At 62.9% G+C, this 18,530-nt stretch overlaps 1 protein-coding gene across 1 annotated transcript in view; it reads left to right on the plus strand.

Annotated features, from left to right (window-relative positions):
* ROBO4 (roundabout guidance receptor 4) overlaps positions 1-18,530 on the plus strand; it is a 33,241-nt gene that overhangs the window by 10,515 nt on the left and 4,196 nt on the right. The window contains exons 3-16 of the mRNA XM_067563175.1: positions 4,420-4,577; positions 4,840-4,960; positions 6,232-6,370; positions 6,688-6,815; positions 7,710-7,840; positions 8,628-8,847; positions 9,724-9,845; positions 10,471-10,642; positions 11,591-11,785; positions 12,457-12,499; positions 13,055-13,194; positions 14,812-15,138; positions 16,122-16,235; positions 18,035-18,176. Of these exons, the coding sequence (XP_067419276.1) occupies positions 4,420-4,577; positions 4,840-4,960; positions 6,232-6,370; positions 6,688-6,815; positions 7,710-7,840; positions 8,628-8,847; positions 9,724-9,845; positions 10,471-10,642; positions 11,591-11,785; positions 12,457-12,499; positions 13,055-13,194; positions 14,812-15,138; positions 16,122-16,235; positions 18,035-18,176 (2,152 nt within the window). The remainder of the gene's footprint in view (positions 1-4,419; positions 4,578-4,839; positions 4,961-6,231; positions 6,371-6,687; positions 6,816-7,709; positions 7,841-8,627; positions 8,848-9,723; positions 9,846-10,470; positions 10,643-11,590; positions 11,786-12,456; positions 12,500-13,054; positions 13,195-14,811; positions 15,139-16,121; positions 16,236-18,034; positions 18,177-18,530) is intronic.

Genomic DNA, 18,530 nt, shown 5'->3' on the forward strand with positions numbered 1-18,530 from the left:
TCCTGAGGTCCCTTCCAGCCCTAATCTTGTATGCTTCTATTATTCTATGATCCTTGGCCTCAATGACTTCCTGTGGCAGTGAGTTCCACAGTTTAATCACATTATTTCTTTTGATCGGTTTTGAATTGTCCCCATTTTTATTGGACTGAATGTCCACGGGTTCTAGTGCTCTGAGACAGCGAGAACAGAAGCTCCTGATCTCCCTTCTCCAGACCAGGCATTATTTTAGAGGCTTGTATCACATCCCCTCTGATCCCCTCTCCAAGGTAGCAATCCCAATTGTTTCCATCTCTCACCGTAGAAGAGAATTTCCAGGCCTTGGTCAATCTCATTGCCCTTCTTGCCCAGTGGAATTGAGGAAGGAGGCATGGGAGAGGCACAGAGGGGGATTTCCCCGAGATATTGAACCCATGCACATCTCTGTTTCACATTGACCAGGGCACCCCCCCCCCCCGAGTGACACTGAGGAGCTGAGTATGCACCTGACTGGCGCAGCAAACCCACCCTCTCTGCCCGTGCTCGGCCTGGGGCTTCGGCAAGGGGAATGAGCTGCCAGCAGAGTCATCTGCGATGAGACGGGGTGTGGGAGGAGCGCTGGGTTTGGCCCCTGGCTCTGCCCCAGGCTGCCTGGGGGACCCTATGTGGGAAAAGGAGAATCAAATTCAGATGGGGACTCGGTGCTCCCCTCATGTGTTCGCCCTCCAACTCAGCCAGGCACTGCCAGACTCTGAGCCTAGATGGAAAAGGAGAAGGAAGGGAAAGCCCATCTTTTACTCCTGGCCACAGGATGGCGCCACGGATCTACGCAGCCTCGCCCGGGAAATGGCGAAACGCAGTCTGTGCAGAAGGTCTGATTGCGTATCAGCGGGGTGGCTGCACCAGCCCTCCCTGCATGTGGGGGGCACAGCGTCTCCCCGCACCAGAGCCCTGCACTGCAGAGGCTGTGCGGGCAGTGTCTTCCAGGGTGTGAAGGGGCTAAGTGGGCCAGGTGGCTAATTGACCACCTAGGTTGCAGTGGGAAGAGGACCAACGAGGACTAATTAAAGGATGAGGCTCAGCTGGACAGGAGCAGGTGGGGCTGGTGTAAAGCCAGGTAGCTGAGGGCAGAAGGGGGCTGCAGGGAAGAGGCTGCAGTTACTGTCTGTGAGGCTATGGAGAGACGGGGCCTGGGCCTGGGCCTGGAGGAGGATGGAGAAGGAGGCTGAAGACGCAACATAGGCAGCAGCCCAGAGAAGCAGCAGCAGCCAGGTGTGGGACAGTGCAGACCTTAGCCGCTGGGTGTAGGATCCCTGGGCCAGACCCCAGAATGGAGGTCGAGCCTGGGTTCCCCTGCCAGCCACTGGGCAGGTGGCACCGTTTGGGCAGACTGCCGGAGACAGTTTCTACAGAAAGCCTTTGATGCCTCCAAGGGGGAAAACACACAGTGGCCTGGCCAGAGGGTAAAGCCGTGATGGGGGAGCACCCTGAGTCGCAGAGAGAGAGAAGCAGCAGGGTGCGCAACGAGCAGCAGAAGGCAGCATTGGACCTCAAAAGAGCTAATCCCAGGAGGAGGCGCCCTAGTGGGGAGTATAGCGCCCCAGGCCACAGGGACCGTCTCAAAAATGCAGATGCAAAAAGTTCTTCAGATACCAGCGAGAAGATGCCAAGGTGTGACTGGCTCTCTACCGAGTGGAGCCCTGCGGTTTCAGCACGGCCAGGAGCAGCGGCGCAGACAGGAAGCGCTTCGTGTCTCCTTAGCTCTCCCCGCGTCCTTCCTCCTGCACAGGATGTCAGGATGCCTGTGAGGCAGGGAGACAGAGCGACGTGCTGCCAGCCTTTCCTCCCCCTCTTGCAGAACTGCCTGTCAACCTGGAGCTGTCATAGGGACCCGGTGCCGTGTGCCTGTGTGCTGCTGCCCTCTGCCGGCCCAGGGGCATGCAGCGGAGACTGGAGTTCTAGTCCTAGCTATGCTGCTTTGCTGTGTAATCGGGGAAATCCATGTGACCACTCTGGGCCTCAGTTTCCCCTGTGCACAATGGGGCTCCTGAGTGTTTCTCTTTGAGGCCCTCGGATACAGAGGGCTAAGTGCGGTTGTTCAGGAAGCCCAGTCTGTATCCTGGACTCCCTTATGCAAGGGAGCAGATGGAGAAATGGGACTCCCGGGGCCGTCAATCGCACACCTCCGCGAACCCCGCTGTAGTTACTGAGGCTGCAGAGGGAAGTGGGGGAGAATGTGCCTCTGCCTCTCCGAGCCAGCCCTAATGAAGTCAGCGAGCTCTGCACAGGCAGGTCGAACACATGCAAGAGCCCTTCCCTCAGGCTGGCTTGGTCTTGGGCTGGTTAGGGTGAAAACTTGTGTTCCCCAAAGCGCCACATCCTTCCCAAAGCAGAACCTCTCCGCAGAGCTCCAGCTGTTCTGCCCAGTCCATGAGCACAGCCAAGTAGGTAGCCAGGCTCCCTCCCATGGCTGGTTCTGGACTGCGCGGGCCAGTTCATCACGGAATCAACGTACACGCTGAATGAAAAGCTTTTGTCAAAGGGTCACAGACCAACAGCCGCAGGGTGTCAGCCCTGATGGGCCTAATGAGAAAGGTGGAAGAACTCGACGGATTATTGGACTTTTGATAGGAGATCCAGGACAAATCAACTTACGAGACAATGCTGAGCCGTATAGCGTACATATACCGTGCAGGAGTCCTAGCCCATTACTTCATCAAGTGGAAACTGAATTAAAGACAATGGAGTGGACAGGCATAATTGAGAAAATCTCTGAGACATCTGCCTGGTGTACCGGTTATAAGGAAATAATAAACTTGCAAGACATAACACGTCATAGTGTTCTCAAGAAACTGAAGTGCACTTTTGCTGACTTTGGTACTTCAGAACAATGAGTGACGGACAATTCACTGCAGAATTTAAGTCCTTCAGAATTGATTGTGTCACTAGCATTACCTGACAGAGGCTGACAGAGCTGTACAGAGAGCCAAGAAAATCCTACAGCAGGAAGAGCCATCCCGTGCTCTTCTGAGTTACAGACCAACACCGACAGCAGCTGCTGGATATAGCCCTGCACAAACCCTGATTGGAAAACCACTCAGAACAGTGCCGACTTTGTAAAAGAATCTGTCTCCAAAATGGCCAGACATGAAGAGAGGAGCCAAGTCAGATAAAAGAGCTTGTGAACACTTTTACAACAGCCATCTCTCTGGTAGAGAACTGCCAACTGTAGAACCTGGTGACTTCATTCGGGTCAAATCGGATGGAGCAAAAGGATGGAGAACTCCAGCTGTTGTAAAGAAAAAGAATTCATCGCTCAGCTCAGATGTGATCAAGCCAGATCATGGAGAGTTCAACAGGAACCGTCAACATCTACGACTTCTTCCTCTGAAAGAACAATCAGCAGAGCAAATTCTTCAGCTGGCCGACGCAGAACAAGAAAAGAGAGACTCAAGGATTCTAGATGGGCCACGGCCAGCCGTTGTAATGCCTGGTCAGCCCGATGATCCAGTAGTTACACGTTCGGGCTGTGTCACTGGCAAATCAGCACGATCAGACTGATCCAGACTGAACTTCAAGGACAGCGTGCGAGTGTAAAGAGTGTAATGTTGCGTCTACACTGACGCTAAATCGATTTAACAAATTCGAATTAGGCTCTACGCCACTTGCAGAGGTGGTCTTATTAAGTCGATTTTACAGGCACTTTAATTCACATTAAGAGTGGCACCAGTGTAGACGCGGGTATAATTAAATCAAATTAAGGGAGTTTACGTTGACCTAAGTCACCAGTGTAGACCAGGCCTAAATGGTGGGAATGTAGGACTTGAAGGGGGCGATGGAACGGCAAGTTCAACTGTATGACACTGCTAAGCCACGAGGCGGCGCTGTGCACCGCATACCTGATTCGGCTCACCTGCGCCAGATGCTGGGCAGAGTGCTGGGGGGCTGGTGCTGAGCACAGCTGGGGCGTGGCACTCAGAAGGAATCTCCCTAGCTTGACCGTGACAGCGGGGCTCAGGGAAGAGCAGGATGCTGGAGGGGCCCAGGGTGGGGCCCTACTGTGGCTATGGGGCGGCTGGCGGAAGAGACGCGAAGCACGCAGCCACATTCCATTTGCTGCCCTGTTATTTCTGGCTCCTGACGTTTCAGCCAGATGCTCACAAAACCCTTGGCAAATCCTAGCGAGGAGCAGAAAGGATCCCAGGCAGGTGAAGGCACCCCGCAGGCCTCGGCCTGGGTCCAAGGAAGAGTCTGGGTGCCCCTCCCGCCCGGGCCCTACCCACTGGCAGAAACTGCAGCAGGAGGATGTGCCAAAGGGGTTCCGTGCCAAAGGGGTTCCGTACCAAAGGGGTTCCGTGCCAGGAGAGTCGCTGGGCCGGGGGAGCAGGAGGGCTGGAGGCCTCACCTTGTGTGTTTGGCTTATGTGTGTGTGTCCCCTTGCAGCTCTGCAGGAAGATTTCCGGTTGCAGCCCAGCGACCTGGTGGTGACGGTGGGGGAGCAGGCGGTGTTAGAGTGTGCGCCGCCGAGGGGGCGTCCCGAGCCCACCATCTCCTGGCGGAAGGACGGGGTCCCCGTAAACCCGAAGGCCGGCTGTTACGAGGTAAGCTCAGCCCTCTTTCCCCTTCTCAGACCAGCCCCGGTTTTATCTACCTCCCCCCGTTGCATCGTGCCAAATACTCAAATACCCACCCAAATACTGGCTCTCTCTTCCAGCCGTTTCTGTCTTGTGCCGGACCTCTGGGGTGTAGCTGTTCCTGCCGCCGGCCTAGCACGTGGGGGGGCCCGAGCCAGGCTCCCCCCAGATGCTGGCCCTACATGGGGGCGACGTGTGGGGCCCTGACTCCCTCTCTGCCTCCTTGCAGGTCTCCGGCAGGAAGCTCCTGCTGCTCCACGCCCAGAGAAGCGACGCGGGGTCGTACGTGTGCGTGGCTTCCAACCAGGCGGGCGAGCGAGAGAGCAAAGAGGCCCTGGTGACTGTCCTGGGTGAGGAGACCGCCCCCTCCTTGGGCCGGGCCCGCTGGGCCTGGCACTCGCCTGATAGCCAAGCAGCTGACAAGGGGAGCCAGGAAACCGGCCGGGTGACGTGTCTCTGACCAGTGAGATCAGCGGTAGGGCCAGGTGCCCAGGGCAGTCACGATCTGAAGGGCTGGTTTTCTTAGCCCCTAGCAGCAGCTCCACCTCGCAGGTGGCAGGACGGTTGGTGAGAGCATCCAAGAAACCCTGTTCCCCAGGGCCGGCGGGCCAGTTGTGGCTAGCTGGCACCCAGGCCATGCTCCCTGCAGCTTGTGAAGCCGAGACCCCAGGACGGCCGCCCTGCTGCAGGGAACTCTGGCCACGTGGCTCCTTGGATGGGGGGAGATTCATCGCCAGGTGCTCCCTGGATCTCCTCTGCCTCAATGGCCAGGAGAGCGGGAGGCAGGTGGCTCGGAGTCATTCAGCCTCCTTGACCTGGAATATCTCCATCCTCTGGGGGCCCTTCTTGGGGGCAGCCTGGCCTCTCTGCACACACAGGTCTCCCCCGGGAGCTCGCCCATTTGCAGCGTCACTCCCTGGCCCCTGGTTTGGAGGCTGCTCCCCGCGTCCTGCAGCGTAGCCAACGCTTCCGAAAACAAGCCCTGGGCCTGGCTCAGGCTGTAGGACTCTGGTAACAACAACAACAGGGCATGGCTTAGAGACTGGACTGGCTTCGCTCCGAACTTGCTTTCCCTGGAGAAGAGTCACCTGCCTCGGCTACGGCTTCCCAGGAAACGGCTCCCTTTCTGAGCTCAAAACTCCCCGGGGTTTCGGAGTTGCTTTGCATTCTGCTACAACCGTGTCGGTGGGAAACCGTTTCCCAACTTACAAGCAGCAGTGTGGACAGGGCTTGAATCAGACCCAGCCTCTCGCCGTGCCTGGAGACACACCTCCTACCCGGGCAACCTGCCGTCGCATGGGAGAGAAATGGCCGAAATGGGGACTGCCTGTGTTACGGCGCACCAGCCGCTAGAGGGGGGCTTGACACGCAGACCCCATTAGCGCAACAGTCCCTTTGCAGGCAGTGTCTGTTGAGAGCCACGTCCCTCCTCTTTCTGATTGTCCTTTTTCCCTGAGAGCTGCGCATGCAGGTGGGGGGAAGCGACTTCTTGGGGGGCCAGGGGAGTTGTGGGGCTTGGATCCTGTAACGTGTTATAGTCACACTATTTCTTGCAGCTCAGAGCTGCATCCCCTGGCTGGGCGGGGCTGCGTGACGACAGATCTCTGCTTCTCCTCCCCAGAAAAGCCAGCGTTCACGCGGAGACCCACTGATCTCGTGGTCAAAACAGGCAGCACTGTCCAGCTGGGGTGTGGCGTTCAGGGGGACCCGGTGCCCCGCGTGTGGTGGCACAAGGAGCACGGGGAGCTGCCCTGGGGCAGGTACGTTATGGATGAGATCTGGCTCGGCCCCCAGCTGGCATTTCACCCTGCGGGGCGGGTCTCCGAACGCAGAGCGCTGGGGAGCTCCATGCACTGATTTAGTGCCCAGAGCCCATTCCTGCAAGGTAGGCACAGGGTCCAGGGATCACCCAGCAAAACTGCGCCACAGGCCGCATGGGGAAGAGGGGGGACGGCCCCAGGAGGAATCTATGGACATCCTGCTGCCCCATGGTTTTATCATTGTCCTTATGCATTATGCCGGTGCCTGAGGGCCGGGCAGTGCCGCTCACAGCAGCTGTTCTGTCTCGCACGGGCAGGCACGCGGTGGACGAGGAGAACACCTTGCGGATTCACTACGTCACGGCGCTTGACTCCGGCAGGTACATCTGCATGGCCCAGAACCAGGTGGGCACGGCCCTGGCCAAGGCCACGCTCACCGTGCGAGGTAAGCAGCCCCGTGCAGCCTTCGCTGCCAGCGGCATGGCCGGGCTGGGACCGCCACAGGCCGCAGCGCCCTTCGCACCCAGCACGCACTGGGAACTGGGGGGGGGGGGGCAGAAAGCTGTCACTTGCCACTGGGCAGGCGTGGCTCCCCCGCCCTGCCCGCCCACGGGTCCCATTGGCTCTGGCCCTCTCTGAGCAGCCCTGGATAGCTGGGTCCCAGCAGCTGGAGAGGGGCAGGCCAGTGCCCTGTATCTGCCTGAAACAGCCCCGTGTGAGCTCCAAGGAGCCCCTGGCTGTGTCACTTACCCCAGCAGGGCAGAGCCCCAGGCCAGGGATTGGGGAGCAGTAGCTCTCGGAGCAGGGTTGAGGTACAATCTAGCTGTGAGCTGGCCTTGAAACAGTGTCACCCAAGAGGCCTTTGGCAGACCCCTGTGACATGGTGACCGGCCCAGCAAGCCCCGCCGTCGGCCCCCCCGCGCCCGAGGGTCCCAGGTGTCTCAGCTGATTCAGCAGAGATGAAAGAGCCGGCTCCTCTGCGCTGCGTAACTGCCTGGATCCCCAGGCAAGAGTCGGCTCCGCCTCGGACATCTATGGGGCAGCGCCGTCCGGGAGGGGCCCTGACTCGCTGACCTCTCCCCCACGGGCCGGACGTGGCCCTGAATGAGAGACAGACCCCCCCGTGGTCAAGGTGGCACTGTGCCTTAGAGACACCCAGGCTGGGGCCCTTTGGCGGGTGTCTGGGCTGCCGGCCCATCGTGACGACCCACAGATCTGGGGTTGTCCGAGGGGAGAGGGAGCCACTTCTAAAGGAGATGACTGGAGGGCTTGTTGCCACGGCCCCGCTGCCCAGCTGCTCTGGGATCCCGGGGTGACTCACCCCTTTCTCTGCCCGTAGACCCCCCGGACACGGGCCAGACGGAGAGGGAGTGGCCCAAGGATGTCCCGCGAGAGCTGATGGACGTCCAGCTGTACCTGGACAACAGCACCGCGCTTCTCTCCTCCGCCGCAGTCTACCTGCACTGGAAGGTCAGTGAGCGGCCTCCACTGGTGCTGAGCACCCTGGGACCGCAGCACGACGTGGCCACCAGCAAGGCCGGGGTGTCCCCTCTGCCCGTCTCCGGGACGGCTGGGTGAAGGGGAGGGCGCGTGAAGCGGTCTTGTCTCTGGCATCTGGAGCTCTCAGCTCCCTGAAGCCTGCAGCTCCTGGCTGACAGGCCTGCGGGCCTCATCCTGTCCATGCGGGCTAGGGATAAGCACCAGCCTGGGCTTCAGAGCACCCCGACTGTGCCCAGCTCGTAGCCACTGGCCACACACAGAACTTACTGGTGGCTGCCCCGGGGGAGCAGTGTACGCACCGCTGGAGGGGAACAGCTCAGGGTCAGGTCCATCACCGCACGGAGAGACATTTACAGTGGCTCAATCGCAAGTTTATCATCAAAAGCTGAGATTTAAGAGCTAGAGTAAGGGTAAAAGAGACAGAAACAGGAGTGGGATCATAAGCCAGGATCATCTATTCTATTCTATTCTACCCAGCCACTCAACCCAGCCACCCGGCCACCCACTGATGAACCAACCGTGCGTCTGCCAACTCGCCTGCCAATCCATCCATCCGCCCGCCCACCTGCCCTCCCAGCCCCAACGTTCCTACAGCGCTTTCTGCCACCGTCGCCACGCTCTGAGCTGGCTTCCCCCAGTGCATTTCCTGGCAGCCTGGCCCCGAGGAAGGGCCGTCCTGGGCAGGAGGGCGGGAGCAGACTGGGACATGGGCAGGCCGGGCAGATCTCTGCCTCCGTTGACCGCTGCTGTCTTTCAGGTGACCCATCCGTCGCAGCACGGTGAGGGTCACGTGGTGCTGTACCGCTCCCTGCTGCCGGTCAGCATGGACTGGGCTGAGTGGAAGGTGGCCGGGGAGCACAGCACCATCGTCCCAGCCCTGAAGAGAGGCTACAAATATGAGTTCAAGGTGCGGCCCTATGCAGGGAAGTTCCACGGCCCGGACAGCAACATCAGGCACCTCTGGATCCCCGAGGAAGGTACGGCCGGAGGCATCTCCAGCCCTGGCCCTGACTCAGCCGCCTCTGGAAAGCAAGGACGCCCAGGGGTACCTAGAGAACTGGCTTGGCAGGGCGTCCGTGAGTGGAAAGCTGGGCAGGGCTGGCAAGGCGGAGGGCTTGGTGCGTGGCTGGCCAGAGGCCCAGCTCCATGGCGCTGCTCCTTCCTTGGCCTGCACCTCGCCCGGAGGAGCATGCTGGCAGGAGGGGACCCGCTGGAGAGGATCGGAGGGAGCCTGCCTGTTCAGCCGTGGCGCGTCCCCTGGGTGCACGGTGCTGCACGGTCCCCAGTGTGCCCGGCACACCAAAGCTGCACCATCCAGGGCCCTTGTGTGGGGAAGTGGAAGGGCTGGGGTCCGTCGCTGCCCTGCTAGAGGGGACAGGGAGGGACAATGAAGAGGCAGGGCCGCTCTGCCCTGTGCCCCATCCCAAAGGGCCCCGGGGCGCCAGCTTCTCTCCCCAAGAACCCCGGCCAGTCTCCTCTGCACGGAGACCTGCTCCCAGCGATGCTAGAGCAACGCACGCTGGCTCGAACGGCGCGGTAACTCACCAGGGCTCTGAACAGCCTCTGCCCTGCCCGCAGCTGTAGCCGGGTGCTCCGGGGACCATAGGGGCGAGCTCCTGTGCCAACCAAACCTGGCTCAGTGGGGAGCTCTTGGAGCCCCTTCACCTGCTGGGACCTGCCCTGCCTCTCTGGACATATCTGCCCAAAGCCCAGATGGGCATCTTGGTGCTGTTGGGAGACTCAGAGACCCTGGCTCCTGCCGTGCTTGTCCCAGTCTCCTGGGCGCTGTGTTTGTAGGGCAGCCGGCCCCACGCTGCCCAAGGAGGTTTTCAGTGGCTCTCTCTTGTCTTCAGTGCCTAGTGCGGCTCCTGAGCGTGTCTCCGTCACGGCAGTGGAGGATGGGAACGGCACAGTGTCCATCAGCTGGGACCCCCCTCCCCACCACGCCCACAACGGCGTCATCCGGGGCTACCAGGTGAGGGGCGCGCCGGGGTGAGGCTCCGTCCCAGCACAGCACTGACGCGCTTGGCATGTGCAGAGGGGGCCAGTGGGGATGAAGGGGAAAGAGCTGAATCAGCTGCAGTGAGCGGGGACCTGGCCACGGCGCCACCTCTCAGCCCGAGGCGGGCATGGAATCCAGCGGGTGCCCTGGGACTCCTGCCATTTGTTCGCACAGGGGCCCGGGGGCTGCTCAGATCCGTGCTGGAAGCAGCCTCTGGCACCAGGCGCCAGCCGGGCAGAGCTGCAATGAGCGATGGTCTCCTCAGCTTCCCCCCGCCCCTTACACGGGACCTGACCCAGCTGTGGCCCCGCAATGCCCCGGGAGTCTGCATGTCTGCGTGTTACAGGCGTCTTGGCTCTGTGTCCGGGTGTGTCACAGCTATGCTAGCTGCATGTCTGCGTGTGTTACAGGCGTCCCGGCTCTGTGTCTGGGTGTGTGTGGCCATGCTAGCTGTGTGTCTGTGTGTGTTACAGGCGTCCCGGCTCTGTGTCCGGGTGTGTGTGGCCATGCTACTCCGTGTCTGCGTGTGTTACAGGCATCCTGGCTCTGTGTCCGGGTGTGCGCGGCCATGCTAGCTCCATGTCTACGTGTGTTACAGGTCTGGTACTTGGGCAATGAAACTCACCATCGCTCTAACAGGACCGTGGACGGGGGGACACACAGTCTGGAAACAGTCGTGCTCCCTGCTGGGGTGAAATACTGTGTCCAGGTGGCAGCCTTCAATGGAGCCGGGCTCGGGGTGCCCAGCAACGCCACATGCAGCAGCACAGGTCAGAAGCCATGTGTTGCTCTTAAAGCCCTTTGTCAGACCTCAGACACCCAGATCCCACGAGGGTGGGCCCAGCAGGGGGGGGAGGGAGGCCGGTGCTGAGAAGACCAGCCAGGGGATGGATGGCTCGGCAGATCGATCGCTCACTCACCCTCCCTGCGACTCTCTGGCTGCCCCACGCTGGCGCATGGGCCTCCTGCCTGCTCTCCTTATAAGTCCTGGTTCAGTGCCGTGAACTCCTGGCACCGCTGCCTTGGACTGCGCTAGGCTGGAGTCCTGCTAATCCCTAGGGAAGCATGTGACCCCTCACCCAGGGCCCCTTTCTGACTGCCCTTTCTTGCCTCAGTTTCCCTTCTCTGACACCCAGAGGACCACTGGCTCAGGCAGCCCTTGGGGTGGGACATTTTTCTGCTCAGAATTGGACTCACTTCACGGGAGCCCCCAGCCGGGGCTGGCTTTCTGCGGGGCCAGGCAGGAGCCTGGATAGGGAATATTGGCTGAGAGCTGGAGCCCAGAGCTGGCTATGCCTGTGTCTCGCTGTGTCACCTTGGCCGGGGCCCTCCCTTTCTGCCGGGTCTCTAGCTTACAGCCCTGGGGGGTGTGCCAGGAGGGGTGGGACCCTGCCAGCTGCACCAGCCTCTCTTCGTCCCAGCTGACTCACCCCCAGCATTAGCCCGGCTGTCAGCCTGTGATGCCCCCAAGGAGCGGGGAGTGGTGTGGGTGTGAGACCCCCATGCCCCTCTGAGCGTGGCAGCCCGGACCAGAGCCTGGCCCAGCCCATCAGGGTGAGCGTCTCTTGCTAGGCGTCCTGTGGGTAGGCGAGCTGAGCTGATCAGCCGTCCCAGGGCGTGGCTCTGCATCAGGCCAGCTGTCCACTGCAGCCCCCCTGACCCTGCAGGTTTCTATCACCTCCACCTCTGATCCGCCCCTTCTCCCCGCGCCTTCCCAGAGCCCTCGGTGGGGAAGATGGCCACGACCCCAGCCGGGCTGTCCTTCAGCCACGTCCTGGCAGTGCTCCGCCAGCCCGTCTTCATTGCCAGCGTGGGCTCGCTGCTCTGGGTCGCGCTGCTGGTGCTGGCCGTCTACCTGTACCAGCACCACGCCAGGAGTCACAGCCGAGAACAGCCGCATGCCGTGGGCAAAGGTGAGCGCGTCCGTGCCCCGGAGCCGAGTCTGGGCTGTGGATCTCCGTGCCCAGCTGTCCCCCAGCTGTCACTAGCCATGGGGACGGGGTCAGCAGGGACCCCGATTAGCCTGGGACGACACTTTATACCTGGGCTCAGTGAGTTGGAGAAACCCCAGCCCATAGGGGCCTGGGCTGCCCTGCCCTTCTCGCTGGCCTGCAACCCCACACATCCCTGACGTTACACCGGGGATTGCTCTCAGTCGGGTCCGATCTCTGCCCAGGCGCTACCCAGGGAGATGTCCCCAGTGCATGAGATCAGCAGGGGCCCTGCCCCCGATGGTCTGGGCTGAACCCCAGGGGTTCCCATGCTCAGCAGCTCCCCACCTCAATGTGGCAGGAGCACCCCTGGGCTATCCAGACATGTTGGGACCAGTGTGGAGCCGACAGAGTCCCCGGCATGATGCGAGAGGGGTCCAATCAGCAGTGGGGTAGGATGAGACTCAGGCAGGAGAAGATGGGGGCCTGATGAGAAAGGGGGCCAAGCAGGGGCAGCCGCCGGGCTCTGTGCAGATCTGGAGGGCCTGCCGCACAGGGGCCGGCGTGGGGAGCCCGGAGCCGCCCTGGCACCTCCAGAATCCTGGTCACTGGAAAGAGTTGTGCAACTAACCACCTCCCCGCCTCGCTCCCAGGTCTGGGCCGATACGCCAGCGAAGACGCCATGGTCAAGCACAGGTGAGTGACAGCCCCTGGGCCCCACACGCAGCCCTCTGTCAGCTTACAGCCTGCTGCACCCCGGCCAACCCCATCGGGGCCTGTGACGGCCCTGCAGGCTGGAGGGGGAGCAGAGCCGGCTGGTTTGTGCTGGGCCGTGTGATGGCTCTGGGAGGAGAGGCTGCCAAGCGGACGCTGCTGGGGCGTCCTGGTGATGCGAGCGGCAGTAGCCTGGGAGCTTTGCAGCGCTCTGGGGCTTTCCCCAACAACAAAGGAGTGTCAGGAGATTCCCTGCTCGTGTGGGCGCTGCGTGGCACATCTCCCAGCTGGAGGGGGCCAGAACATGCCTGCTCCTCGCCCAACGTACCCGGCCATGGGGAGGCACCTGCACCTCCTGGAGCAGCCAGGCTGGGAGCGTAGGGGATCCTTCCACTCCCTGGGAACTGCCTGTGCGGCGCTGGCCAGCGAGCCTGGCCCACTAATAGCACAGTGCTCGCGGGGGCTGGAGCGGGGCCCCTCCTGGTGCCATCACCTTGCTCCGGTGCCTGGATCGTCTCCTCCTCTCCCCAACCCCAGGATCTGCGTGAGCGACTCCCCCTGGCCGGCCGACAGCTGGAAATCCACCTCCTGCTCCAAGAACTTCAGCTCCAGCAGCAGCTCCAGCAGCCAGCTCCTGTGGGCTGAGACCAAAGACAACCTGGACGCGCACCGCTCCAGTGAGTCCCTGCTGCGCCGGCGCCGCTCGGCTCCTGGCCATTTCCTGCCGGTGGCAGGACAGAGGCTGCCGCGCCAACCAGCCCAGACCCCTCGCTGCGCCTTCAGGGGCAGGACGGGACAGCGAGTCAGGCCATTCAGCAGGGAAGGTGTCCGTGCTGGATTCCAGGAGCTCGCTGTGTTGTGGCTCCTGGAAGGTGACCGGCAAACGGCCGGGAATTAGGACGCTGCCTTTTCTGTCCTTCCCGTGGTGTCAGGGGAGGAGGCCAGGCCGGTTCTCTGAATACAGAGAGGGGGATTTTCGGCTGGTTTTTGCTGTGCCCGGCGCTTGCTGGAAGGCTCCCCGGGGGACTGGAGAGCTAGGGGGAATCTGGTATCACACCTGGTTCGTCGCAGGGGGAGAGATGACTTCTCAGACACCTGGATTTCCTGACTGGGGCCTCTCTGCTCGCACCTGAATGCCGTGGCAGCGCCTGGCTCCAAACACGCCTCAGCCCCCAGCCAGGGCAGTGCCTGCAGTCGGCGTCTGGGGGGTAGCCAGCACGTGGGGGCTTTGAGTGAGCCCCACGCCTCCCTGGAGTGCAGCTTACACAGAAACGGGAAGCAGCGTGGCTACATCCCAGGAGAGCCAGGAAGGGCCAGAGCCTGACCCCAAGGCCCCCGGCCAGCGCTGGTCATGAGGCTAGTGCCACGTGGAGGGTCCTAGGGACCCTGGGACTCCGGCACATGGGGGAGGACTGCTCCCCCGCGGAGGAGTCTCCGAGCTCAGCATTTCAGTGCAGCCATGGGGACCCTGCACTGAGGCGGGGCAGGAGGGACGGCTGGAGAACCCTGCTGGGGAGCTGCCGCTGGGGGAGACAGGCCCCACGGCACGGTTATCGCCCCCAGCCCCCGCCAGGAAGGCATGTGTTTGTGTGTGCTGCAGTCTGCGGAGTGTGCAGGGTGTGTGCAGGGTGTGTGTGCTGCAGGCCGTATGTGTGCGTGTGCAGGGTGTGTGTGTGCGCCGAAGGCTGGGTGTCTGTGTGTATGCAGGGCGTGTGTGTGTGCAGGGTGTGTGTGTGTACAAGGCGTGTGTGTGTGTGTGTGTGTGTGTGTGTGTGTGTGTGTGTGTGTGTGTGTGTGTGTGTGTGTGTGTGTGTGGTGTGTGTGTGCTGCAAGCTGGGTGTGTGTGTGCAGGGTGTGTGCGTGCTGCAAGCCAGGGGTGTCTGTGAGTGTGTGCAGGAGGTGTGTGTGCTGTAGGCTGTGTGCGTGTGTGTGTGTGTGTGTGTGTGTGTGTGTGTGTGTGTGTGTGTGTGTGTGTGTGTGTGCTACAGGCCAGGGGTGTGTGTGTGCAGGGTGTGTGTGTGCTGCAAGCCGGGTGTGTGTGTGTGCAGGATGTGTATGTGCTGCAGGCCGTGTGTGTGTGTGTGTGTGTGTGTGTGTGTGTATGTGTGCAGGGTGTGTGTGTGCTGCAGGCTGGGGGTGTGTGTGTGCAGGGCGTGTGTGTGTGTGTGTGCAGGGGGTGTGTGTGCTGCAGGCCAGTGGTGTGGCGGGATGGGGGGCAGCGTCACAGGCTGCCAGGGGCACATGGACCTGGGGCTGTAACACAGCCACGTCTCCCCTCCCATTTCTCTCTGCAGCCGTGCCCTGCGACAGGCCGGGCCACAGCGCCCAGATCCCGGCTGGCCCCTGGGGGCCCGACAGCAGCAGCCTGTACAACGTGCTGTACGTCGACCTTCCTGCCAGGGACACGCCAACCTTTCCCTGCCCCCCGCTGCCCAGCCCCCCTGGCGCTTACCCAAGAGCCGTGGAGCCCGGGGGACCCACCGACCACAGGCCCGGGCCCCGGTACAGCCAGATCCTCGGCGCGGAGAGGGGAGCCGGAAGGAGAGGGCCGCGGCTGCCAGCGGGCCCCGGGCCCCGCAACCTCGCCCTGCAGGGACCCTGGGAGAGCGGCAGCAAGCGAGGTAAGGGCCACCCGGGAAGTCCCATCGGAGATCTGGGGGCTCTGACTTCAGGGGGGGCAATGCACCTGGCGGGCACACGGGCCCAGCGGGAAGGGTTGGCATTTCCCTCCTGAGAAGCTGAGCCCACGGCCACGAGCTGCTCCCTTCTCGCAGGGCAGGCCGCGCCAGCCCCAGGCCCTGCGACGCGGGAGCTCGTGGGGGAACGGGAGCCGCAGAGCCTTGGCCAGCGCTGGCTGCCCAGGGACCTGGCTCTGGGGGCACGGGGCTGGTGCGTGGCCCCGGGCACGGGGCAGGAATGCCAGAAGCACAAAGCTGCAGACGCGGAGCCGGGCTTGCTGAGTGCGATGGCTGAATGGGCCTGGGGCAGCGCCAAGGGTTGCTGGCGCCGTACCCACCCCAGCCCCAGGTAGGTGCGTTGCCAGCGGCAGCCCCACCCTGCGCCCCCTTGGCAGGTGCCGCCCGCAGCCGCTGTCCCACATGGCCACTGACACCCTCTCCTTGGAGCCAGCCTCCAGCTCCGGGCAAAGCCCAGTGAGGGAGACACGGGCTGATCCCCGCAACGTCTCTGCCTTCGCAGGGGGCTGCGTGGGGGGCTGCCGTGGGAAATGGGGGGCTGAGAGAGGCCAGAATTTGATTGGCTCCAGGGTTCAGGGACAAACGAGCCGTGGCGGTGAGAGGAATCCAGTGGCAGGAGCTGTGGGGCTGTCTGTGCCCCGGGGTGCTGTGCTGTGACGTGGGGTGACGGCACAGCCCCTCCTCCATCCCAGGCCCCTCTGGCGGGGGGCAGAGCAGTGCAGGCCAGGTGCAGCGTGGCTCAGGGGTTCCCAGGCCTCGGCCCTGTGTCCGGCGCTGCAGCCACAGTCCCCGGCCAAATCCCAGGGGCAGCCCAGCTAAGCGGAGCCACGCGGAGAGGTGGTTCTCCCCTCCCCCGGCAGGAGGCCAGGCCCTGCCCCAGGGCTCACCCCACTCTCCTTCTCCCCCAGAGCTGCAGCAGGCCCACAGCACCCCTGCGCTGTCCTCCAGCCCCCCGGCGTACTCCAGCAGCCCCGGCAGCGCGCCCGGCACCCGCCGCTCAGGGACACACCACGCAGGCAAAGGTGAGCGGAGCCGTGGTCTGCCCCAGGGAGCCTCCTCCAGGCTTGACCCCAGAGCGCTGGGGCTGCAGCCCCAGGCCAGGCCAGCCTTCCCCAGTAGCCGTGGGGCGGGGGGGCTGGCGAAGGGCAGGACACCTGCGCTCAAACTCTGCAAGGCAGCAACGGGGTGCAAAGGCGTTTCCTGGGTGCTCTGCAGGCCTGTGAGTGTGATGGGACCTTGGGGGGGGGGCTGCGGGAATTTTGGGGGAGGCCGTGGGGCCCTGTGGCTGTCTGGGGGTGCTCTGAGGGTGAGGCTGTGATAGCAGGGGGTGTCTGGGGGACTGTGTTAGCGGAGGGTGTCTGGGGGGCTGTGTTAGTGGGGGTGTCTGGGGAGCTGCATTGGGGGGGAGTCTCTAGGGGGGCTGTGTTAGTGGGGGGGGCGGTGGTTGGGGGTTTCTGGTGGGGCTGCATTAGTGGAGGGTGTCTGGGGGCTGAGTTGGGGGGGTGTCTCGTTGGGCTGCATTGGGGGAAGTCTCTGGGGGGGCTGCGTCACCCTGTGGAGCTCTCCAGCTGGGGAGTGTCTGGGGGGCTGTGTCGGGGGGTGTCTGGGGGGCTGTGCTGGGGGGCTGCGTTGCTCTCTGAAGCTCCCCGGCTGGCTCTCTCAGGGCTGGAGCACGCCAAGGCCCTGGTCAGCGTGGTGCAGGATCCCCTGGTCTCTTATGGCTCGCTGGCTGTGAAGCCAGGGCCGCCCCCTCCACACGCTGCTGCTGGCTGGGGCTGTTGGCTGGCCCTGCCTCCCCGCCAGCTGTCAGAGACGCCTCCTTGGCCCCATTTGGGCTGGTGCCTGGCCGGAGAACTCAGAGGCTGGGCTCGGCTGGGGAGACTGGCACAGCAAGCGCCGGGGGCAGGTCGAGGGGAGCTCCTGCCATGGGCCCATCCGCGGGAGGGCAAGCGCCGAGATTGTTGGTGGGGTGGGGGCTGGTTAGAGGGTGGGGGGCTGGCGGGTTGCTAGTGGGTCGGGGTGAGGATTGGTTGCTCAGTGGCTGGCGGGTGGGTCAGACTCTGGGGAGACTGGAGCGTTGGTTGCAGGCAGGTGGATGTGCTGGGGAGGGACCGGGCGGTTGGCTGGGGTGCTGCTGAAGGCCTGGTGGGTCAGTCGCTTGGTGTGGGGCTGGGGAGTTGGTCAGTGGGAGCTGGGAAGGGTTGAGGGACTGGGGCGCTGGTTGGCTGGTTGGTGCTGGCCCGGAGGCAGGCTGGAGGGCTGGTGAATGGCTGGCGGTGGCTAGCTGGGCAGGGCGGGTGCTTGGGGTGGGGTATTGGCTGGGTGGCTGGATTCACAGACTCGGAAGCCGGACGGGACCGTTGTGATCGGCTAACCTGACCTTCCGTATAACACAGGCCACAGATCTCCCCGCATTGTCCTGTTTAAACGAGAGCTGGGCTTTTAGAAATACACCCAACCTCGCTTTAAAATTGCTTGTGATGGAGAATCCCCCACAACCCTGGTCAATCGTGGCCAATCACCCGCCCTGTTCATGTGCGTCTTAGACCCCGTCCGCACCTGTCTCACGTCAGCTGCCAGCCGCTGGGTCGTGGTGGGGCTGGGGACGGGGTTGGGGGATAGGAGTTGGTTGGCTGGGGCCAGTTGAGTTGATTGAGTGGGGTGGGGATTGGTTGGTGGGACTGGGGAGATGGGTTGGGGGCTGGGGCAGGGGCTGGGTGGGTGATTGGGGGGGCCAGATGGGTGGCAGGGGCTGGGTGATTGGGGTGGGGGTGGCAGAGGTGGGCAGCTGACTGATCGTTTTTCTTCTGTCCTTTCCTAGGGAATGGTGCCAAAATGCTGCAGACCTTCAGCTCTCCAAAGCTGCGGCTGTCCAGAGGCTCACTGCACGTGACTGACGAGTTCCCCCCCCCTCCGGCCCCTCCCGCTCCTCATGGCCCCCAGCCCCAGGGCACGCAGCCGGAGTAAGCGCCGTCCGCCTTTATCTGACGTGCCTGGGCGTCCTGCCTGGCCCTGCGTGGCAGCCGGCGGGCACCCTGCGCGTTAGCGCTCCTTCGGTCCTCCGGGGACCTGCCCATGCCCCCTCTTCAGAGAAGAGCCCCGTGGGTCAGCCCCACTGGGGCCGGGTTTGACGAAAGGTGCAGCCAGTTTGACAGCAGGGGCGGTTCGTTCTGAGCGGTGCTCAGCAGGGCGAGTTACCGGCCCGCGCCAAAGGGACTGTACGGGCAAAGCGGCGCCACAGGAGGAGGGGGCATGGCGGGGGTCACCGTGACGGGGGGTGTTCCTGGCCTGTTCTGGGAATTCCCTCCCCGGGGTTG

The sequence above is a fragment of the Emydura macquarii genome, unplaced genomic scaffold (genome assembly GCF_026122565.2).
Source record: "Emydura macquarii macquarii isolate MOO-44397 ecotype Brisbane River unplaced genomic scaffold, CSIRO-AGI_Emac_v2 contig_312, whole genome shotgun sequence".
Classification (NCBI taxonomy): domain Eukaryota; kingdom Metazoa; phylum Chordata; order Testudines; family Chelidae; genus Emydura; species Emydura macquarii.